Raw genomic sequence first — 14,846 nt, forward strand, 5'->3', positions numbered from 1 at the left:
GAGCTGGTGGCGCTTGCCGCAGGTGAGGGCTTAGGTATGGCTGGTGAGGTAGGGAAACGCACCAGCGACCGTGGCGTCGCGCTCGCCGTGCCACGCGTCGTCCTCCACCTTAAGCCGTCGCTCGTATTCCTACGCCAAGGACATTGCATCCTCGAACGTCTACGGCTTGAGCATCTCCACGTCGGTGCGCATTGGGTTGCCCAGGCTAGCCGTGAAGATGTCCATCTGCTGCTGCTCGGTGACGCCATCACAATGGGTCAATAGCTTCAAGAATTGATCTTGATATTCGTCGACGGAGCCCGTGCGCCGGAGATGAGTCAACTTGCCAAGTGGATTGCTGTGAATCGACAGTCCAAAGCGCTTGTTGATACCCTCCACAAACTTGGCCCAAGACAGTACGCTTGTGTTCTTCTCCAGGCGGTAGTACCACTGCTGCGCCGCGCCCTCCATGTAGAACGAAGCCATCCAAATTTTCTGATCCTCCAGCGTCCTTGCAAGCGACAGAATCGATCGCACTTGTGCAACCAGCCCAACAGGTCCTCGACACTGTCGTACTTGGGAAACGAAGCTTGTGGATGGCGTGTGGCGGCAACACGAAGCTGTTTTCGGAGGAGGCAGCGTCGTAACGACCCTTGTTCGTCAAGATCTGCGTGTGCAGGTTGTTGATAGAGGTGTTCATAGTTCCAGTCTCCGTGCGGACCAATGCAACCTCGCACTCAAGCTTGGAGCCAAGATCAATGATGGCCTTAACCATCCGATCGATTGCTGCATCGAAGGAATCCTTGGTGATGAACTCGCCACCGATGATGATGATTGCGGATGCGTGAGGTGCGGTGGGTTTAGCGGCAACGATCGCAGATGCAGGCGTGGAGGAAGGCGATTCCAAGGAAGATCCCAGCTAATACCAAAGATGATATGGCTATATTGCTAGGTAACGGAGAGTACAGGTGGATAGGATGTCACCCTCTATAGGCTCTGAGAAGTTCCAACTACTTTCTACTTGAGTCCAACTACTTTAGGCTCTGAGAAGTTCCAACTACTTTTTACTTGAGTCCAACTACTTTCTACTTGAGGATTACAAGGACTCTGCCGTGCTTTATATTAGCAACATGCTAACTAACAAACTCTAGCAAAAGAATATCTAAACCGAACTAACTTATTTCCCTAACCAACTAGCCTGACGCCGGCTTCTCGTTCCTGCGATGGAACTTAGCACCGAAGAAGGTGTCCATAACAGTGCCTAGTTTCGAGTATATGCAAAACAGGTGCATAGTTTTGACTGTATGCATCAAGCATATACAAAAAACCAAACTGAAAACCCGCATAATCACAGCCAGCAACAAAATGATACTGACTGAAACAAAGCATCATTTAACCTTTTTTGTCTTAACTTCAGCGCTCTTTGACTTTAACTTCAGACGATATTTTCTCAGTAAAAATCCTAGGACAGATGGAATTGCAATACAGAATGGGACATCAAAATCTCATAGCTTTCAGAATCTTTGATGTATTCCTCAGGCAGCAGTGAATGCCTTCTTCACAGCACCACTCTTTGACCCGGCAGGGATCACCTTCAGCACATTGAACCTCACGGTCTTGGACAGTGGCCTGTGTGGCACAGCAGCAAGTTTTAGATAGTTCCAAGCAGCATCTAACAACTCCATTGGCACGCACAGCAAATGTTTGAATGCCGTAATGGTATTGGGGAAATGTTGTGCGCGTGTTAAGATAAAGTTCCACATGGAAAAGCTGAGTTTGACAAGGAAACATCACAACTGCTTTTACCTGCACTGGCCAATGATCACGTGGTCTCCTTCCTTCACACGGAAGCAGGGGGAGATGTGGGCAGGGATGTTAGAGTGCCTCTTCTCATACCTGTATTTACAAGTATAATAGTCAGTACAATGAAATCGGTAAAAGTTTGTAAAGTGTAAAATAATGTCACTTGCCTCTGGTATTTCTTGACAAAGTGAAGGTAGTTCCTGCGAACAATGATAGTCCTGTTCATTTTAGCACTATGGCATGTTCCAGCAATGATGCGACCTCTAATTGACACAGTGCCAGTGAACGGGCATTTCTTATCAATGTATGTTCCTGCAAATACAAGGCAAATCTCAGATTTTACAAACTACAATTTTTCTGCACCGCACAGGGTATGGCACAAACACAAGCAATACTGAGTTATGATGCAATGGCAACAACAGAACAGACAAACGGTCATCAGGTTTCAAGTATTTACATGTAATGAATTTCCAAAATGAATAATGAAGAAGCTAACCAACCATAAGTGAATGATGAAATAAAAAGTAATCTCCATAACAAAGAACTAATTTAAGGGAACAGACAATTCATAACGAACCAGGAATGTAAAGAAGCAAGTGCATAAAGAAAACAAAGGAAGAATTGGAAGACAAACTGTCAAGCCATTCGCATCAATTCTACCATGCACACCCAGGTCAGATACAGAGGATAGTAATGTTGTACTCAATGGGCATAGGTGAACCAGGCAGTCCTTGCTATATGTGATAAACAAAATTGCATGCAAAAAAATATAAACAACCTTGCAACATGTGTGCTAAGGGTTTATATTTTAATTCACCCCTAATGTTGTAGAAAAGATCAAACAGTCAAGTGATGACAGGCTGACAGCTTAACCATCCATAGTTGCTCTACCACATACCAAGTAATTGTGAGCTCGATATAGGGCACATTTGTAACAGACAAATTTTCAGAGAGTCTGATTCAGTTGTAGGCTATATGCTAGTTCCTTACCATTCAAATAAAATCAGCAACATTAGGAAGCAATGAACGAGCACCATGAGTAAATATAGTTGTATCATGCTGATAAGTTCCAAAATGGCAAGATAGATAATACATCTAAGCTAGTATCTGTTGGACAGGATATAGGGCAAACCTTCAATGGCCTCCCTGGGAGTCTTGAAACCAAGGCCAATGCTCTTCCAGAACCTGTTGCCCCCCTTGCCGGGCTTGTTCCCCTTGGCGGCCTTCTTCGGGCTGCAATTATACAAATGAAACATGGTTTGCTGTTTGTTACCAAACGAATACCACGAACCAAGTCACAGAGAATAGCACCACTTTCTCTTACCAGAGGAACACCTTCGGCTGCTTAAGAAAAGCCTTCTCAGTCTGCAAAACCAGAAAAATGTTTAAATTGTACTGCTCAAGAGAGTCCAAGGCCATCTTCGGATAGAATGATGACAAGTTAATTACAAAGCCACCAATCCATTTGTGGCAAATCAGAGTTAGACTGATCCACAGACGCGGGTGCTCGAATATTGAGCTACATGGCTACATCCAGTTCAGAGCATAATGAATTAATCACTAAGTGCCAATGAAGCAATTGAATCAAACCATGCCACTTAAACGAAATAACAATATTACTAAGAGCACCCATTGCTCTAGATATTACACTTCTATATAAGAGGCAACGATCTCTACCAGAATAAGAATACAGGACTAGATCCGAAGGGGTCAGCCAGACAAACGAGCAAGGCACCTTAGCAACTTGGGCCAACAGAACGCTGCGAGAGGAGTAATTGTACCTCCTGCTTGAAATTTATCGAAATACAACAAGTGGATAGACCATGCAGTGGACGACCGGACGCAACTCACCTGCTCCGCCATGGTTGATGCTCCAAGAGACTGACGGGGAAGCGGCGCTCGGCGTAGATGGCGGCGGCGGCGGCGCGAGGATAGAAGGCGTGCCCGAAGCCAAAACCCTACCCGTCCCGCTGGCTATATGTATGAGAGCTAGGTGGGCTTTTCTTCTTTTCTTTTGAGAGGTCAGATGGGCTTTTCCTTTTTGTGGCCTGCTGGTTTCATGTTGGGCTAGGTTAGGTCGTCGGCTTAATGGGCTTGGAATAGTCAGATTAATCAAGCCCGTAGCAGCAATCAGCTCTATGGCCGTCCTCCGATTATATTAAAATTAATTAAAAGAAAAATGGTTAAGGTGAATTGGTAATTACAACGAGCCGTTTGTTTGTGAAGACTAGCAATGACAAATAATAAGTGCACAAATAATACCAAAATCTATATTTTTATATGAAATTGTTGCTTCACCAGACAATGATAGAAGAATTGTATAGCGTAATATAGCATCGGAATGAGGAGCTTTCTATCAACGGTAATGCTAATGCTACAGAACAGATGTCCGAAATCTAAAAAAATCAAACGCTACATATGTTCCAATAATAAAACATTGATGTTGCAATCATTATTTCCGCATGTTTCACAGTGAATGCTGCATGAAACATAGTGTTCATGTTGCAACGGAAATTTTCTATCCTGGAGTCAAACGATGTAGTCATTTTTTTTGCATATTTTTCAATATTGCAACTATAGATTTTTGATGTTGCAGATGTTTTATTTTGATGTTGCAACAGACGTCCGGGCGCTAGCTGTGCCGTTCTACCAATTTGTTGTTCCCTTAACGACATATGGTGGCGAACTAGCTACCATGCATTCACTCAATCCCAAATTGTAGTTCGTTTTTACTTTTCTATGTAGACATACCGTATATCTGCATCTAAAAATGCCAAACGATTTATAATTTGAAACGATGGAGGTACCAAGTATAAGACCTTAAGCATAGCTACTCACAAACATCAAAGAGTTAAATTAGATTTTTTTCAAGATATTATTGAAATACCTTTTCACTATAATCTCGTATGTGAATCTAGAAGTCCAAGGGGTAAACCGCGTAATCATTTCCGTTATGGTAAATAAGGAAGAGTCAGTAGGGCTTTTTTTATTTTTACCAAAGGTTAGTAGGTTACCAAGGTCACGTGACCCAATAAATTCTATAAGACTGCCATATATATGAACCATAATCGAGCATATTTTGCACATTATTCCCTTTCCGTGAAAAGAAAATTGAAGAAAAACATTTATTTCGCATGCGTGGCCTCCAAAACCGGGCAGGGCCTCTCGTCCGGTTGCCTTGTCTCACGGCCACAAAAAAAGGAAGCCCAACCAAGCCGCGGCCAGCTTTCGCCTATTCCTTCCCTCGCATTCCGGCAGCCTCGCCCAACGCCCGTGCGCCCCCGCGTCGTCGCTTCCTTCCTTGTTCCTTCCGTCCTCGGCGAATCGAAGCCGCTAGCCCCGCGACCGCCATGGCCGCCGCGCTGACCCGCCTCCGATCCGCCGTCGGGCGGCTCGGGCCGTCCCGCGCACGCGCCTTCTCCGCAGCAGCCGCCGAGGCCGAGGCCGAGGCCGCGGGCCCGCGCCGCGACTCTAGGGCTTTCGCCGCGGCGGCGGTGGCCGCCGGGTCGGGGCTGGGGATCTGGCTGCTGCCCTCGAGCCCGCAGCCGCTCGCGGACTCCGGCCAGGTGGCGGACGCCGCCGCCGAAGCCGGCGGAGGCAAGGGGGCCTTCTCCGCGTTTTTCGGCGGTGTCGGAGCCGCGGGGGAGCGGGAGGAGGATCGCAGGTTCCTGGTTGGAGGTGAGCACCCCTGGCTCGACACGTGGCGCTATACTGTATGCGTTATTTTGACTAGGGGCATTGATTTATTGTGATGTCTCGGATCATGTGGATGGCTGTTCCGTTTCTGTTTGAGGCTCGTGGTTATCATATTATCATTGCACGAACGGTTTTATTAGTTTCCCGTCATTTGCGTTCTTATGATTTCACGGAAATATGTAGGACTGTAGCCGTATGTTAGTCAAGTTAATTCTGTCATGGTTGGTAGAAACGGAATAGTAAATTAATAATCTGGTTACGATCCTCGTTTGTAGACTCGTATCGCAGGAGGGTGTTCTTCAACTACGAGAAGAGGATTAGGACGCGCAGCCCTCCAGAGAAGGTAACTGTGGCATGTCACATTCAGAATAACCACTCTGCGTCATATGGGCTGATAAATTATTGTCATTCTAATTCTTGTGTTTCTGCTGCTAGATCTTTGAGTACTTTGCGTCTGTCCACAGCCCAGAGGGTGAGATGTACATGCTACCTACCGATTTGATGAGGGCGGTTGTTCCTGTTTTCCCTCCATCCGAGTCGAAAATTGTAAGAGAAGGGAGGTTGAGGGGGGAACGCCACCCGGGCGAGCTACATTGTGCTCTGTCTGAGTTTTTTATGCTATTCGATACAAATGGTGATGGAGTCATCTCCTTTTCTGAGTAAGTGGGTTGTCACTTCAGCCAAAACATCTGTTTGCGGTTTGCTTTGGTATCTAATATTCACGTGTTGGCAATTCTTTGTGTTCTATCTAGTTATTTTTATGCAATAAGATAGTTAAAAGAAGCTACTGTAAGGGGTATATTATCACATATAGGCGCTGTTATAACGTCCTCTAAACTTTGCATGCTTAGAGATGAAACATCGAGGCATCTTGCTAAGTATGTGTCACTATGGTATTAGTGTTGCGTGCCTTGCTGTACTTATGTACTTCTGTAAGCCGTATGACATACATAATTGTAATGTTGCCATCCACGCAGGTATATCTTCTTTGTAACATTACTCAGCATCCCTGAATCAAGCTTCAATGTGGCTTTCAAGATGTTTGACCTTGACCACAATGGGTATGTTATATTAATGAGCTCTTAATCATTTTAATTATTATAAACATGCTTACTTACAAATATTATTTTGAAATATGTTTGAATAGTTATATCTTGTTTGGAAATACTGGTGTCAGATGATTATGGTTATATGTACGTCCATAGCAAATGATATCTGAGAGAAATGTAAATCCACGCTTTTCTTCTTTTGAGGGCACTTGATCACACTTTGTTGTATAGAATTTCTGATGTGCTACACTGGAAAACAACTGCATCTACATGTTTTAAGCTGGAATTCAAAGCAAACATCAGATCTCAACAAACCACCATAGCTCTCCACCCCCACCTCACCGAAATTTTTTTATTGCAACATGTGCATAGTGAATCTAACATCCATTTTTATTAAGAAATCCAGGTTATATGTGAATTATTATTGCTTTCTGGTTAAAGTATCATTTCCTTTTTCTCCTCAGAGTATATTATAGGTCTAACAGTCTTGCAAACAAATATAATCATTAGAACAGTTTAGCCAATGCAAGCCTTTACACAGTGAGTATATGAATTAATAACTGTGAATGTCAAAGCTGCCCATGCTTTAGAGTTTATTTGGAAGAAAATCAGATAGAGCAAAAGAAATATCCAACATCACTAGTTGTTTGTCTTTTGCATTGTTCTAAACTTTGATGTGATCTTTACAAAAGGATGCCTTTGAATACATTTGTTTGTGTTACATTATTGTTTACATTTGGCAATTCACGTACAGTTGAATTTGTCATTCAGAAAAGACCGGCTTTATGTGCATTGTTAGTAAGGGTATTAATTCGGCAAGCTCTTTATCTATTTTCTCCTCATTATCATTTTCTACTATGTCTTCAGGGAAATTGACAAAGATGAGTTTAAGAAAGTGATGACACTGATGCGGTCCTATAATAGGCAAGGAGCTGCCCACAGGGATGGTTTACGCTTTGGACGTAAAGTTGGCCAGCCGGTGGAAAATGGTGGACTGGTTGAGTACTTCTTCGGCAAGGATGGGAATGAACATTTACACTATGACAAGTTCTCTAGCTTTTTGAAGCAGTTGCATGATGAGGTGATTCTTCATTCATTAATTTGAGTATGATTCTAGATAATGTTCTGTTGATAACTTGATATAATACTTGAGAGACATGAAAAGCCAAACAAGTCAGCATTGTGTATCAATCAACTCCATTTTGTGTGTTTGCTTCTGGTGTTTCTGCACAGCTGCAAATAATCCATTGTTTCATGAAATGGATATTGTGCGTGTCACAGAAACAAGTTAGATGTTCTAGAAAGTATTGATGAACATGACTATGCTATATATATATGTTTACTGATTAATTCATGTAGAGTTTATTCGATTTATAAAGTTTCTATAAACAAGCATATTGTGGAGAATAGGAACAAATTAATGTACACGGAGAGGCTGCAAATTCCAAAACGTAGAAAAAGGAGAAGCTGCCAGCCTGTTTCTAATAAATTCCAGATTATGAACACACACAACTTATCCTGAATTTCCTTGTTTTCAGGCTGTATAATGTGTTTGTCTTGGAAACATTAAACTTTGATAAGGCCAACGTTTCAATTTTTTACTGTAAAAGAGCATCAGTCCAGTGATTATTTCCATTGTATCCTAGCTTTTAAGTAGCGTTTGGATCCTTTAGGGTACTAAAATATGCTTCATCATAGAATCAACACTAAGGATTCAGTGAAAGCATGAAAAATTTCCTTAGTGCCATATCAATTCCTTTTCCCCTCTTACTATCTCCAGTCCATGCTGAGAGAACTTTCTAACTCATGGTGTTTTCCCCCTGAATCATCTCCAGATTGTTCGCTTGGAGTTCAGTCACTATGATGTGAAATCATCCCAGACAATACCTGTGAAAGACTTTGCATTGTCCATGGTTGCTTCTGCTGACATGAATCACATAAACAAGCTCCTGGACAGAGTTGATGATTTGGACGACAATGCTGATCTCAAGGATCTGCGCATTACCTTTGAGGTTGGACTGTTAGCTATCCAGAGACCCTCTTCATCATAATTCTTGGCTCCACCATCTAATCCTTTTTCAAATTATTATCTGGAATTTTAGGAGTTCAAGGCATTTGCTGATCTTCGGCGAAGGTTGGAACCATTTGCAATGGCTATCTTCAGCTATGGTAAAATAAACGGTTTGTTGACGAAGCAAGATCTAAAACGGGCTGCATCACATGTAAGGTTTTCTACACATGCCATGTCTAGTTGTTCGAATTATCTATTACCAATGGAAGTATATTCTTCCAAAATTCCTTAGAAGAAGCACAGGACCTCACCATTTCTCTCATTATGTAGTGCTCTGCCCTAGGCTGCTAGCTGGACAGTTGGTTTATTGCTGGCATGCTACAGTTATTCACAAGTGATCTATTTTCTGATTGATTTCCTAATCTTTGCCTTATAGGTTTGTGGAGTGGACTTGACTGACAATGTAGTGGACATAATTTTCCATGTGTTTGATGCTGACCGAGATGGTAACCTAAGCTCAGAGGAGTTCCTGAGGTCATTACAAAGACGAGAGAGTGACATTCGCCAGCCAACAACTTCAGGTTTCCTAGGGGTGGTTGCCTGCTGGCTGAACTGCACAAAGTGCTCTCTTCAACAGATGCTGCCGCAGTAGATTATTTCGATGCTCGCGATACTAGAAATCCGTTGCCCTTGGTTGCTCTATGTTTAATCTAGGTATGCCAAAATCTCCCTGTATGAAGTTATTTGCTTTAGTTGCATCATTCAGTTTTCATATAATTTCACCTAGACTACTCGCTAACGTCTTTCTTTGGTTCTGTGCAGGAGCTGGAGAACCTGATCGATGACCAGTAGAGTTGGGAAGTGTGACCGTGCGAGGACACGATTTTGTTGTAAATACTACCCTGCGCGATGATAATCAGAGTTGGTCATACACATACTACGTGGCAGCTGTGAGGAATATATACCTTCCGTTCTCGCCCAAGGGCTCAGATGACGTCTCTCGTCTCCACTGACGTTAAAAACAACCATCGACTTCCCTGGGATCTTTGCTACCTATCTTGTTTTTAGTTCTATATCCTCGATGCTAATGTTCTGTGGGTGGACAATCACACTTGTCATAATCTCATAGCTAGTCGATGTTTTCTTCTGTAAGTGACTGATAATGATGATCCGTTGGAAGAATTAGTTTGCAGTAATATCATGGAAGAAAGATTGTGACGTAATAATATCTACGGTTTTCTGTACAATGCCCTGAACGACCTGATTGTATAAGTTCGCGTAAAAAAACATTTAGGTGGAGGTAACCAGCTCAGCAACTGGTCCACGAAGGTGTATCATCACTGTGTATGGCGTATGGGTATGACCTTTTGAGCTTTTGATGAAGCCAGCCAGTGCCCACGGACATGACTGGGCTGAGGGCGTTGTACGGTGGTACTGCCGGAGCGGAGCACCAGTTTTTCTCCGCACGCCCACGCTGCCTCCGCCGCCGCCCGGGCACCGCTGCCAGCCCCCGGACTCGGACCGCGGCCGACAGCACGAGGCGGCTAGACCCCGCCCTACTCGGAACGCACTCCGACCGCGCGCGACCGGACTCCGCGTGCAGGGGAGCAGAACATGAGGAGATGTCGCACGAGGAGCTCCAACTGTTCGCCCCCTGCGGGCTGCGGCATGGCGTCTACTGTCTGCGCTGCAGCGCCACCGAATCCGTAGCCTCGTCCGCGGTCTGCTGTGCAGCGCTATGGCACTCGGGAAGCGATGGGAGAAGGCGCTTTGTGCCTGCTCTGTTTTGCTCCGCAGAAGAGAACAGAACAGAGAGAGACAGAGAGTGAGCGCGTGAGCGAGGAGAAACTCCCGAGCAAGCTTTTCGGCATTCGCGGTTTTGGGTTACCGGTGTCCAGCGGACCTAGAGGAAACTCCCGAGCGGCAGGGTAGCGGGTGGTGGCGGCGGTCGAGATAATGGTAGGATGCTGGATCTCCCGTTGGGCTGCAGAGGGGTGAGTGCAACCATCAATGACAACAACTGCGCATGGAAGGGTAGTTGAGATAGTGGTGATGGCTGAACACCGACGGAGGCGGTGGCAAACGACGGAGGGAGCTTGAACTGTGGGTGTAGATAGAGGAGGGAGGGAGAGGGGTCAGCTGCGAGAGCGATGACACATGGAGGAGTGCTTTAAGCACGTGGAAGTTGTGGGTGTGAGGGAGAAAAGAGGTGTAGGTAGGAAGAAGATAAGGACCCATTCATCTTATATCTAACGGTAAAAAAAATTGAGTGTGGAAGGAACAATGCTCAGGTATATCTAGATATTTTCTAAATTAAAAGTGGTGTTGCTATATGTTTGCCAAATTGGTCGTACAACTGTTACTCGAAGAAGATTGTGGTGATGTTGTGCTTGCTATGAAGAAGAAAAGAGCATGTGATGTGGCAGCTAGTGTTTGTGGCTACTGGTGGGATTTGGTGCTTGAAGTTGGGGATTTGGTGTTTGGGTGCCAGTAGGAACTTCGATCTGCCTACATTTTCAATGATGTATTTTGTAGTAGAATATGTGTGAACACATATAATTTTGCACTAACATTATAAATAGATTAATAGTATAGGAAAAATATAAGAAATATATTGGATCTCATTTTATTTGGTTGGTTGCAATATTTATATTTGCTGAATGTGTGGTATAGAATTAGATGAGAATAAGGGGGCATGTGCCCCCCTCCTCTTTCTAGACACATGTTATTATGAATTAGTTTAAAATTATCTATCATACAATAGTTGGTAGAGTTGAGCAATGTAGCAACTATATATTCGGATGGACGAGCAACTACTATGGATTTGCCATTGAAACTAATTAACAACAAACAGACCTGAAAAGTGAATATGATTTAATAAGATCTATTTGTGGGAACGGAAGTAGCTAAAATTTTGAAGGCACCACGTAAAATATTGTCATAAAATAATTTTGTAAGGATTTGTGAACTCATTTTATCCCGAAGCTAAATTTTTTAATGATGATAGACGTGCCTAAGTCATAATAGTTAAAATTATTATGATAATTGTGCAAATACTTCAAGATAATTTGTATTACAGTGATGGTTTTGCAAATATATCAGGATAATGCACATTACTATTGGAATTCTAACTTACAAATCACGAGGATTCATGGCTATTGAGGCTATTCTAATTTCTGGTGGTGAACTAGAGGCTTTGTATCTCGGTATAAATGATATTTGGATGGCAAAACAGCTATTCACTTATCTTGTCCTGTACTCGATTGATAATTTGATCATCTTGATGCCAGAGGATTTCTTTCATATCTTTGGTAAGGAAGTAAATATCAACACGAGCGCTATAAATAAAACTACAAAGGAGCTCAACCAAGTTGATATATACTTCCTCAAATTTATATTTCAGGCTGGAGCAAGTAGATTTTGTAGTTTGAATTTGCAATTTCTGAAATTATAAACTTCAAGCTCTATCATGTTGAATGCACAGTATGACATCCACCAGTCCACCATAAATTCTCAAACCTGTAGCGAAATAGCGAGATTTCAATTCAACCTTTTGATTTCAGGTTAAATTGCATATAATAACTTTTTTCACCGTTCCAATTTATGAAGTATTCCTTTGTGATTGACTATAAGGTTTTTGTTTGGGCATGTGAAAAGCAACCTTTCGTTGGATCCAATATGATTGGAGAATACTCCCTCCATATCTATTTTTATAAAATATAGTATGACTTGGCACGATCTTCCAAATAACACCTCGACTATTCATTTATCTTATATTATATTACTTATGATTATGAACTTATAATCATGGGAGAGTATATTTGATTACGAATACAACCATATAAAATTTATATTATAAAAATAAAAAATTAATTGCCAAATTATTGATCAAAGATTGCAAAGTTTGAATCTTGATATGCGTGTGCGCCTTATAAATAAAACGGAGGGATCGGAAAATAAAAACACTGGTGAGACTTGTCGTGTTGACATCAACACACAGGCCGATGCGAGTGATCATCACCATAGTAAAGATTGCAAAAGTAAATGTCCCCAACAATCAGTTGTAACTTGCATGTAAGGAGTGGGAAAAAAACAAAATTTTTTTTTAAAACGAACCTGCATAAGAGCTGCAGCTATATTTTAATATAGAGAAAAGGCCCCGATGGGCAGACAAAAAAACAACTTTGGCATGTGAATGTGCTACTCCATGATCTCAATAAAATACATAGTTGAAATTGTACGATCTTCAACCCTCATCGTTAATCCTTACATTCCTTGTTGACACGAGGGGAAAAAAAATCTACTGCTCTATCATCAATACCATACTCTACCCATCCTACATTAAACCGAACACATACATTGTACAATTAAACAGGAGCCCATGGACCTGACCGGAAGCTGCATCAGTACGGGAGCCTAACGTTAAGCCTCCTGAGCCAGATCGAGTGCAGCACCATGTGGATCATGTCAAACCTCCTCGCCGGCCGGTGCATCACGAAGTGGCGCTGCGCCTGCAGCACCCTGGCGCGCAGCACCCGGTACCTCCGCTCCGACACTCCCCTGAGGATGTCCTTGAGCTCCGGTATCCTCGCCGACGGCACGGCCACCGACATCTTGCTCCAGTCCAGCACGTCGCCGAACGGCGGCGGGTAGCCGTCCGAGATGATCACGGGCACGCAGCCGGAGAACACGGACTCCACCACCCTCGGGCTCGCCACCTCGAAGCCGCTGGGGCAGAGGCAGAACCTTGCCCTGGCCATGAGCGCGTGGTAGTCCTGCCCCGCGGGGAGGTACTCGTGGACGTCCATGTCCGGGTCCTTTTTCCCGAGCCAGTACCCCAGCAGGGCCTTGCGGATGTGCCCGTGCATCCCGCCGGCGAAGAAGGCGAGCGTGGTGCGGTTCTCCGGCGGGAGCCCGAAGGTGGGGCCCCGGAGGATGCCGTCGGCAAGGTTCACCTCCGGCAGCGTGGCGTCCTTGCGCGGGATGAACCCCTCCGAGGTGTTGGCGTTGCACAGAACCCGGATCGCGTTGGTGTAGAGCTCCCGGTTACCTTCGGAGACCAGCGGTGCCCAGTCGTGGCACGAGACGATGACGTGGTCGGCGCCGCGGGACCTGTTCCAGTAGGGGTACCTGTCGGCGACGACGTCGATGTAGTCGGCGAGCATGCGGCGCATGGGCGCGACGTAGGCCGTGGTGTTGAGCCTGTAGATGTACCGCACGAGGTTGCAGACGCTGACGGGGAGCAGGAAGGCGTGGGCCTCGCCGGGGTGGCGCGCGGCGAAGGGGTTCCGGGGGTCCTCCATCTCCTCCAGGAACTGGCCCTCGATGGAGTAGATGTCGGCGCTCGGGCCGAGGTGCGCCAGAGGCGGCTCGCCCTCCCTGTACGTCCATATCTTGAACTTCCTCTCCATCTCCAGGTAGCTCCTGTTGATCATCCCGTTTCAAGATCGAGTTACTCCATTTGTGCACGACATTCTTTCCATGATGAAAAAAGTGTCCAAGATCCGGGAGAGCTACAGAGACGTGCGTGATGATCACAGTACCTGTGGAAAGCCCTGGGGTTCCGGTAGATGGCGCCGCGCGGCACGAAGGCATCGCCGACGTCCTTGAAACTCCGCCGGGCGCTGTCGGCCGCCGTCGCCGGGGCCTCGCGAGCGGCGCGGCGGATGGCCGCCCGAGACCAGGCCAGGGATTCCTCGATCGGCCCGACGCTCACCTAAAGAGACACGCACGCCGCTGATGATCAATCAAACACGACGCGGATTTCCGCAGAGTCGCGGCACATGCATGGCGCATTGGAGCATGGGCGGCGCGCGTGTCACGTACGTACCTTCCCGGCTGCGTGCTGCGTGCCCGCCGACATCGTCCGCGACGCCTCCGACGCCTTCTGGGGCTCATGCGGGACGTGCCGCAGGAAGTGCTCGCGGCGGCGCTCACGGCTGGCGGGCGACTCGGCGGCGCCGCCGCCGCCGCCCAGGAAGGCGGCGGCGAGGAGCGCGAAGGCCAGTAGCGGCACGGCGATCGCAGCCACGCGATGGCCGCCGCCGCCGCCGTTCTCCATTGCAGGAACCGGGCGTGCGTGCCGGCCCTGAGCTGCTCCGCGGCGGTCGCTCCCCGCTCGCCGAATCGGCTACTGCTCCAACGACCGCCCGCGCATGTTGCACCCTCTCTTGTTGACTCCCGAACTGACAGCCCGAACAAACCTGCCGTCTTGTGTTGCGATCCGAAAGGGAAGTTTATCGAGTAATCGAGTTCGTTGCAACGGCGGCGGCCGTTTTTCTCGGCACAACAGGGCGATCAGGAGCTCG

At 45.8% G+C, this 14,846-nt stretch overlaps 3 protein-coding genes across 3 annotated transcripts; 1 reads left to right on the forward strand and 2 right to left on the reverse strand.

Annotated features, from left to right (window-relative positions):
- Positions 1-1,312: 1,312 nt before the first annotated feature.
- Positions 1,313-3,745, reverse strand: LOC101785963 (40S ribosomal protein S11). The gene is made up of 6 exons (XM_004953031.3): positions 3,634-3,745; positions 3,107-3,147; positions 2,915-3,015; positions 1,950-2,094; positions 1,786-1,875; positions 1,313-1,608 (listed from the first exon to the last, which is right to left on the reverse strand). Exons 1-6 carry the CDS (start codon positions 3,643-3,645, stop codon positions 1,515-1,517), a joined length of 483 nt encoding a protein of 160 aa, XP_004953088.1. The 5' UTR covers positions 3,646-3,745; the 3' UTR covers positions 1,313-1,514.
- A 1,226-nt stretch (positions 3,746-4,971) lies between these two features.
- LOC101786624 (calcium uptake protein, mitochondrial) lies at positions 4,972-9,785 on the forward strand. Its single transcript, XM_004953032.2, has 9 exons — positions 4,972-5,460; positions 5,754-5,821; positions 5,914-6,137; positions 6,456-6,539; positions 7,395-7,608; positions 8,363-8,539; positions 8,630-8,749; positions 8,975-9,252; positions 9,361-9,785. The coding sequence occupies exons 1-8, from the start codon at positions 5,133-5,135 to the stop codon at positions 9,188-9,190; spliced, it is 1,431 nt and encodes a 476-aa protein (XP_004953089.1). The 5' UTR covers positions 4,972-5,132; the 3' UTR covers positions 9,191-9,252; positions 9,361-9,785.
- Positions 9,786-12,941: 3,156 nt separating this feature from the next.
- LOC101752478 (probable glycosyltransferase At5g20260) lies at positions 12,942-14,401 on the reverse strand. Its single transcript, XM_004953033.2, has 3 exons — positions 14,369-14,401; positions 14,082-14,254; positions 12,942-13,962 (listed from the first exon to the last, which is right to left on the reverse strand). The coding sequence occupies exons 1-3, from the start codon at positions 14,399-14,401 to the stop codon at positions 12,942-12,944; spliced, it is 1,227 nt and encodes a 408-aa protein (XP_004953090.2).
- Between the last annotated feature and the right edge of the window lie 445 nt (positions 14,402-14,846).

This window comes from Setaria italica, chromosome I (genome assembly GCF_000263155.2).
Source record: "Setaria italica strain Yugu1 chromosome I, Setaria_italica_v2.0, whole genome shotgun sequence".
In the NCBI taxonomy this organism is placed as follows: Eukaryota; Viridiplantae; Streptophyta; class Magnoliopsida; order Poales; family Poaceae; genus Setaria; species Setaria italica.